Source organism: Nerophis lumbriciformis, linkage group LG26 (assembly GCF_033978685.3).
Source record: "Nerophis lumbriciformis linkage group LG26, RoL_Nlum_v2.1, whole genome shotgun sequence".
In the NCBI taxonomy this organism is placed as follows: Eukaryota; Metazoa; Chordata; class Actinopteri; order Syngnathiformes; family Syngnathidae; genus Nerophis; species Nerophis lumbriciformis.
In genome coordinates this window covers 8,863,468-8,870,000 of record NC_084573.2, presented here as the reverse complement: position 1 = coordinate 8,870,000, position 6,533 = coordinate 8,863,468, and the positions used below count along the sequence as shown (strand labels likewise).

General features: G+C 39.5%; 1 protein-coding gene across 16 annotated transcripts in view; it reads left to right on the top strand.

Annotated features, from left to right (window-relative positions):
• The window catches only part of mark3a (MAP/microtubule affinity-regulating kinase 3a), a 113,955-nt gene extending 107,422 nt beyond the window's left edge, over positions 1 to 6,533 (top strand). For 8 of the 16 annotated variants that reach the window (XM_072916243.1, XM_061987444.2, XM_072916244.1 and 5 more), the window contains 2 exons: positions 1,905 to 1,949; positions 5,848 to 6,533. In XM_072916243.1, coding sequence (XP_072772344.1) covers positions 1,905 to 1,949; positions 5,848 to 6,193 — 391 coding nt within the window. In that variant the 3' untranslated portion in view covers positions 6,194 to 6,533. Of the gene's footprint in view, positions 1 to 1,097; positions 1,178 to 1,904; positions 1,950 to 5,847 lie in introns of all 16 variants that reach the window. The other 8 variants (XM_061987445.2, XM_061987443.2, XM_061987449.2 and 5 more) reach the window with 3 other exon arrangements.

The window sequence follows — 6,533 nt, the reverse complement described above, 5'->3', positions numbered from 1 at the left end:
ATCTCTTTTTAATTAACGTCTTTACTTATACGAGTAGTGTTACTCAAGGTTCCATTTTAGGTCCTCTCTTTTTTTTATTAACTTCTCTGGTTATACCGAGAGTGGTCCTCAAGGTTCCATTTTAGGTCATCTCTTTTTAATCAACGTCTTTAGTTATACTAGTGGTTGGTGTTCTTCAAGGTTACATATTAGGTCCTCTCTTTTTAATCAATTTTTACTTATACTAGTAGTGTTACTCAAGGTTCCATTTTAGGTCATCTCTTTTTAATCAACGTCTTTACTTATACTAGCTGTGTTCCTAAAGGTTCCATTTTAGAGTCTCTCTTTTTTTATACATTTCTTTAGTTATACTAGTGGTGTTCTTCAAGGTTCCATTTTAGGTCCTCTCTTTTTAATCAACGTCTTTAGTTATACTAGTGGTGTTCTTCAAGGTTCCATTTTAGGTTCTCTCTTTTTCATTATTTGTGCTTTTCAACTGAAGTGCCGGTGAGTTCAGTTCAAGAACCTTGTGCAAGACTCGCATGTTTGCAGCAGAATCTTAAAAACACTCGAGTGCGGTCACAGAGAAGATCTTTGACTCGATTCCTTCAAAACAGATACCCCGACTACTCAAATTCCTGACTAATCATATTCCGGTTCTCCAGAATATACAAAATAAGGTTAATAGTGAAGGGAGAAGTCCGGCCCTCCGCTCCTTAGCTTTCTGGAAATGTGGCCCTCAAAACATCTTAGTGGAATATCCATGACCAAAGTGTAAACATGACCAACTAGTGATTAATGACAAATCTTCATGGGTGAATTGTTGTAATGGAAATGTTTATGTGGTCTCATGGTTGTACTGTAATAATAACACACAAGGTTGTATGTGCCATGATTTTAAAAGGAAGCGGCACCACATGCGTCATGTGACTTCCTGAGCGCCACGCTCCATGAATGTTGATGCCTGTTGAATAATCTTCCACTTTTCTCCATCACATCCTGCTGCTTAACTACTTTACCTCCTCCCAGGACGTCCTCCTCATCCCCCCCCCCCCCTCACTTTTGTCCCCTGTGTGCCCTTTAACCTCTGACCTCTCGCTGCTCTCCCTCTCCGCCAGGGTCACTATTGACCCGGCCAAGCGGCAGACGGCTAAAAGTGGGCCGGCCGTCCCTTCCGCCCGGGGAGGAAAGAGCCTTAGTAAGTCCTCTCTGGCCTCCGGCTTCTGTCCTTCCTCCTCTTCCTCATCACCACCATCCTCCTCCTCCTCCTCCTGCCATGTTTTTGCTTCGGTTGCAGACGTCACGTCCTGTCCTCCATCATGGTCCTCAGTCTCTTTCACTTCCTGTCTCTCCATCTCTTCACCAGCTCACCATGTAGACCATAGAAATAACTAGATTCTTTTAACTGTGGACTGGCTGTCCATTTCTGTTCCCCGCCTTTACTTTCTCCCCCCCTTCATGCTGCGTTGCATGCTGGGATATGTTATCTAGAGTAGGTCCAGTACCTTCCGGAGCGTCTGCAGGTCAATCAACCCATCAAAGTTGACTCATCTATGTAATCACAAGTGTCTCAAAGGGCTGCACAAGCCACAATGACATCCTTTGCTCAGATCCCACATCAGGGCAAGGAAAAACTCAACCCAGTGGGAACAAGGAGAAACCTTGGGAATGACCGCACCCCTCCTGGGTGACCGAGTGGGTATGGTTAAAAATGTGAGAGTCCAGTCCATAGTGGGGCCAGGAGGTCCCAGGAGTTAGAGTAAAGCAAAATGAGGTCGTGGTCTGGGCGTCATGTGACACGGCGAGCCGTGCTCCCAGATTGTTTGTGTCTGCATATATCTGTGTTGTCCTTCACCGGGGGTCCACCTGTGATGGCGTCCTCTTACTCTCTTTGTCTTCCTTCTCGGTCTCCCCGCGCGCCTCAGAGTCTCCACCGAGTTTGAGAGAAACGGGAGACTTGCGGGCTCAAGGTGAGCGTGCCCGACAAAAGTCCCGCCTTCAGCCCCGCCCCCTTCCCCTCTTCCGCTTTGTATTGACAGGGCGTTGTTGAATGCGTGGTCAGGATTGTGGTCCCTCCAGTGTTGGCTTGTCTGTCTCGGACTGCACACCGTCGCTGGGCGCTCGTCTTGCTTGTTCTTTTTTGTTCTTTTTTTGCATGTCGGCCTTGAAAGCAACCCCTGCGCCCCCTCTCAAGCCTGCTGCTGCATGGACCGCGTCCAGCCTCAGTTCCGCTCCAGCGCGGTCACAGAGACGAGTTTGAGCGCTGATGTTTTTTGTCCAATCAGCTCCTTGACTCCTCCCCCGCAGCATAACATGTCAACACGGGAAGTGAAGCCTTGCGAGGTGCTCCCTTACAGTTGGAAATGACAAAATCCCTTTTTTGTCAAAGATTGTCGTTGAATGAAGAAGCTCAGCTCTGTGACCCGAATGCATCATGAAGGTTTAAAAGTACCAGTACAAGTGGAAAAACAAGGTGACTTTATATGCGGACTCTTAAACCTGTGTTTCTTAGCCATCGCTGGGTTGCCAAAAAATATTTTTCTCAACTGTGGATGGTCTGGGCCGCAGCGGTACTCAGTTGTAACACACTTTTCCCACCACTTGTGGCAGTAATGACATTATCAAACAAACTAAAGTCATAGAGAAGATTGTGCAGTGCAAAAAATAAGACTAAAGTGGTGAAACTGTATTTTCATTTGCAATTTAATATTATTGACAGTTAAACATTTATCACTGTTATTACATTTAATCCAATTAATCCCACTTGAATTTGGATTATTCACAGGTTAATACTAGTTTGCATATTTAAATTAACTTAAAGAGCCCAATATTTGGACAAAAATGTGATTTTATTGTCAGAATGTCCTACAGGAATTAAAACTTTTTTTTTTTTACTTAAATGCGCGTCTTATATTTGCTCAAAACTTGCTAACAGTTTTTGCTGAATTCCCATCCAGATGTATTTTTGAAGTTGCGGAATGTGCGGTCAAAATTAATCTGCGTGTATGCATGATTAATGAGATAGTGTTTAGTGATTAGTCCAACAATTATTATTCAACATTAATTTAGTTGGAATGTATTTATTATAGCACTGTGTAATTCTATGCAAAAGTACTTTATGTATTCTAAATATTTGTTTTTAAAGTATGCTAACAATTGAGTCAACGCCAACAAAGCCCTTATCAAACAAACTAAAGTCATAGAGAAGATTGTGCAGTGCAAAAAATAAGACTAAAGTGGTGAAACTGTATTTTCATTTGCAATTTAATATTATTGACAGTTAAACATTTATCACTGTCATTTAGTACTGTCAAATGATTACATTATTTAATCCAATTAATCCCACTTGAATTTGGATTATTCACAGGTTAATACTAGTTTGCATATTTAAATTAACTTAAAGAGCCCAATATTTGGACAAAAGTGTGATTTTATTGTCAGAATGTCCTACAGGAATTTAAAAAAATGTTTTTACTTAAATGCGCGTCTTATATTTGCTCAAAACTTGCTAACAGTTTTTTGCTGAATTCCCATCCAGATGTATTTTTGAAGTTGCGGAATGTGCGGTCAAAATTGATCTGCGTGTATGCATGATTAATGAGATAATTTTTGGTGATTAATAACATCATTTTTGATGGTCCAACAATTATTATTCAACATTAATTTAGTTGAAATGTATTTATTTTAGTACTGTGTAATTATATGCAAATGTACTTTCCATCAGTTTTTGAGTACATTTTTTTGCAGTATATTTGATTTATTTATGTAATCAGTCTGGCCTTGATAATAAAATTAGCAATTAACACATTCGTTTATCTCATTTAACAAGGTGTATTCTGTTCAACTGTAAGTAAGTTAGATATATTTATTGAATATGATTAAAATCAGGAGTAAGATGATTATTTCAGTGTTAATATTGTTACAATCTTTATATAAGACAAGAACTTGTTTTTTTTTGTTTCTTTTATGTATTCTAAATATTTGTTTTTAAAGTATGCTAACAATTGAGTCAACGCCAACAAAGCCATTATCAAACAAACTAAAGTCATTGAGAAGATTGTGCAGTGCAAAAAATAAGACTGAAGTGGTGAAACTGTATTTTCCTTTGCAATTTAATTTTATTGTCAGTTAAACATATTTATCACTGTTATTTAGTACTGTCAAATTATTACATTATTTAATCCGATTAATCACACTTGAATTTGGATTATTCACAGGTTAATACTAGATTGCATATTTAAATATTTATCTTAAAGAGCCCAATATTTGGACAAAAATTTAATTTTGTTGTCAGGATGCCATACAGGAATTAAAAAAAAAAAATGCACGTCTTTTATTTGCTCAAAACTTGGTAACAATTGTATCTAAATTCCCATTTTCGAAGATATTTTATGTAAATTATTTACAATCTTTATGTAAGACAAAAACTCTTTTTTTTAATGTATTCTAAATATTTGTTTTTAAAGTGTGCTAACAATTGAGTCAACACCAACAAAGCCCTCTAAGTAAACATCCAAAACAATACTTCATTTGCATGTCTTGCGTGACTTGAACATTAACCAAGTATTAGCCATATTGTTATTATAAGCGCTAACGCAGGCCAACTATTTTTTTTAGCGTCGCATTGATCACAGACAGGTAGTTGACTTAATATTAAGATTGCGTCTCAGCTGGTGGAAGTGAATTGTAGATAGTAAATCAGGCCTCTCACATTTAGCCATGAATCAAGAAGTTGTTCATCTGTGACATTCAATCCAATCCACTTTATTTATATAGCACATTTAAACAACAAAAATGTTTCCAAAGTGCTGCACAATAATATTAAAAACAATATTCAAATATCATCCTTAGCTCCACCAATGACTGAATAAAAAAAAAAAAATGCATATAAAACCAATATAAAATAAATATGATTAAAAACGATTTTAAAGGGTAAAACCAATTTAAACAGTAAATAGAAATCAAAATTTTAAAAACACAGAGGACCACTCAACTCACGTAGTGTTAAAAGCCAGAGAATAAAAGTGGGTCTTAAGACGAGACTTAAAACACTCCACTGTGGGAGCAGTTCCAACATGGAGGGGCAGAGTGTTCCAGAGCTTAGGGCCGACCACAGAGAAGGCCCTGTCTCCCCTGGTTTTAAGTCTGGTCTTGGGCACTACGAGCTGGAGATGGCTCTCGTACCTCAGAGCGCGCGCAGGATTGTAAATTTGGATGAGGTGCCAGTCCATGTAAAGCTTTAAAAACAAACAGCAAGGTTTTAAAATCAATTCTAAGATGAACAGGGAACCAGTGCAAACTCTCAAGAATTCAACTTGTACCCGGCGATGGAGAGAAAGACGACAGCAGAAGACGGTGTCTGCAGGCAGCAACTTTTACCTTTTAACCCTCCGCGTGGATTATGATTAGTTCTTCATCGAAACGGAAAAATAAGAACATCCTATCAGTCGGCATCCCGGTGAGCGCGGACATTGTACAGTAAGTGATTTATCATGTTGGTAGTTTGTATTTCTTGCACTTAGCATTACTGCCACATAATGTTTAAAAATGTAAAGTTCTTTATCATTTGTCCCAAAGTAATTTGAATTGTTGTTGATGGGGAAGGGATCTGTGGTTCCTCTCTATGTCACGGACTGACTCGCTTATTAAACTTTGCAAAACTTTTTGTTATAAATTAGATATATACGATAGTCGCTTCAACTTGTTTTTCCATGAAACTGGTACTTAAGGTAGCGCAAACTGGGGTTGGATGCCAAACAACATTTTTCATTGTGTTGTACTGGCGAGAAAGTTGGTTGAATGCGAAAACTGCACGAAAACCGGATTTTACGCTTATCCAAGTTGACCTGTGTGTGTGTGTCTTTGCAGTCGCCATGTACCTGGGGATCAAAAAGGGGAAAACAAGGACGGTAAGCCCCGCTCCCTCCGATTCACCTGGAGCATGAGGACCACCAGCTCCATGGAGCCCTGCGACATCATGAGGGAGATCCGCAAGGTGCTCGACGCCAACAACTGCGACTACGAGCAGCAGGAGAGCTTCCTGCTCCTCTGCGTGCACGGCGACGGGCGAGCGGAGAACCTGGTGCAGTGGGAGATGGAGGTGTGCAAGCTGCCCCGCCTCTCGCTCAACGGCGTGCGCTTCAAGAGGATATCCGGCTCATCCATCGCTTTCAAAAACATTGCTTCCAAAGTTGCCAACGAGTTAAAGCTATGAGGAAGAACGAGGCGGGGTTCAAAGTATCCTATATCTAGAAGTATTTAAGCTGTACAATCATCCACGTAGCAGTTTCCAAATGTCTCCTTTTATATAAAAAAAACAACAACAAAATACAGAGTATGTATTGATTATAATGTATAGGTTAAGGCTTTTGGCAATAATCACTGAATTATCTACTAATATCTCAGTCTGTTCTGGCCACAAGAGGGCGACATAGCGAGTTGAATTGTCATGCTGTGAATGTGGACGACAAAAAAAAAGCATTTCTAGTCTTATTTATTTTACTTTTTTTTTTTTTTTCCTCTTGAAAAAGAAATAAAAAACACGTAGCGTTTAT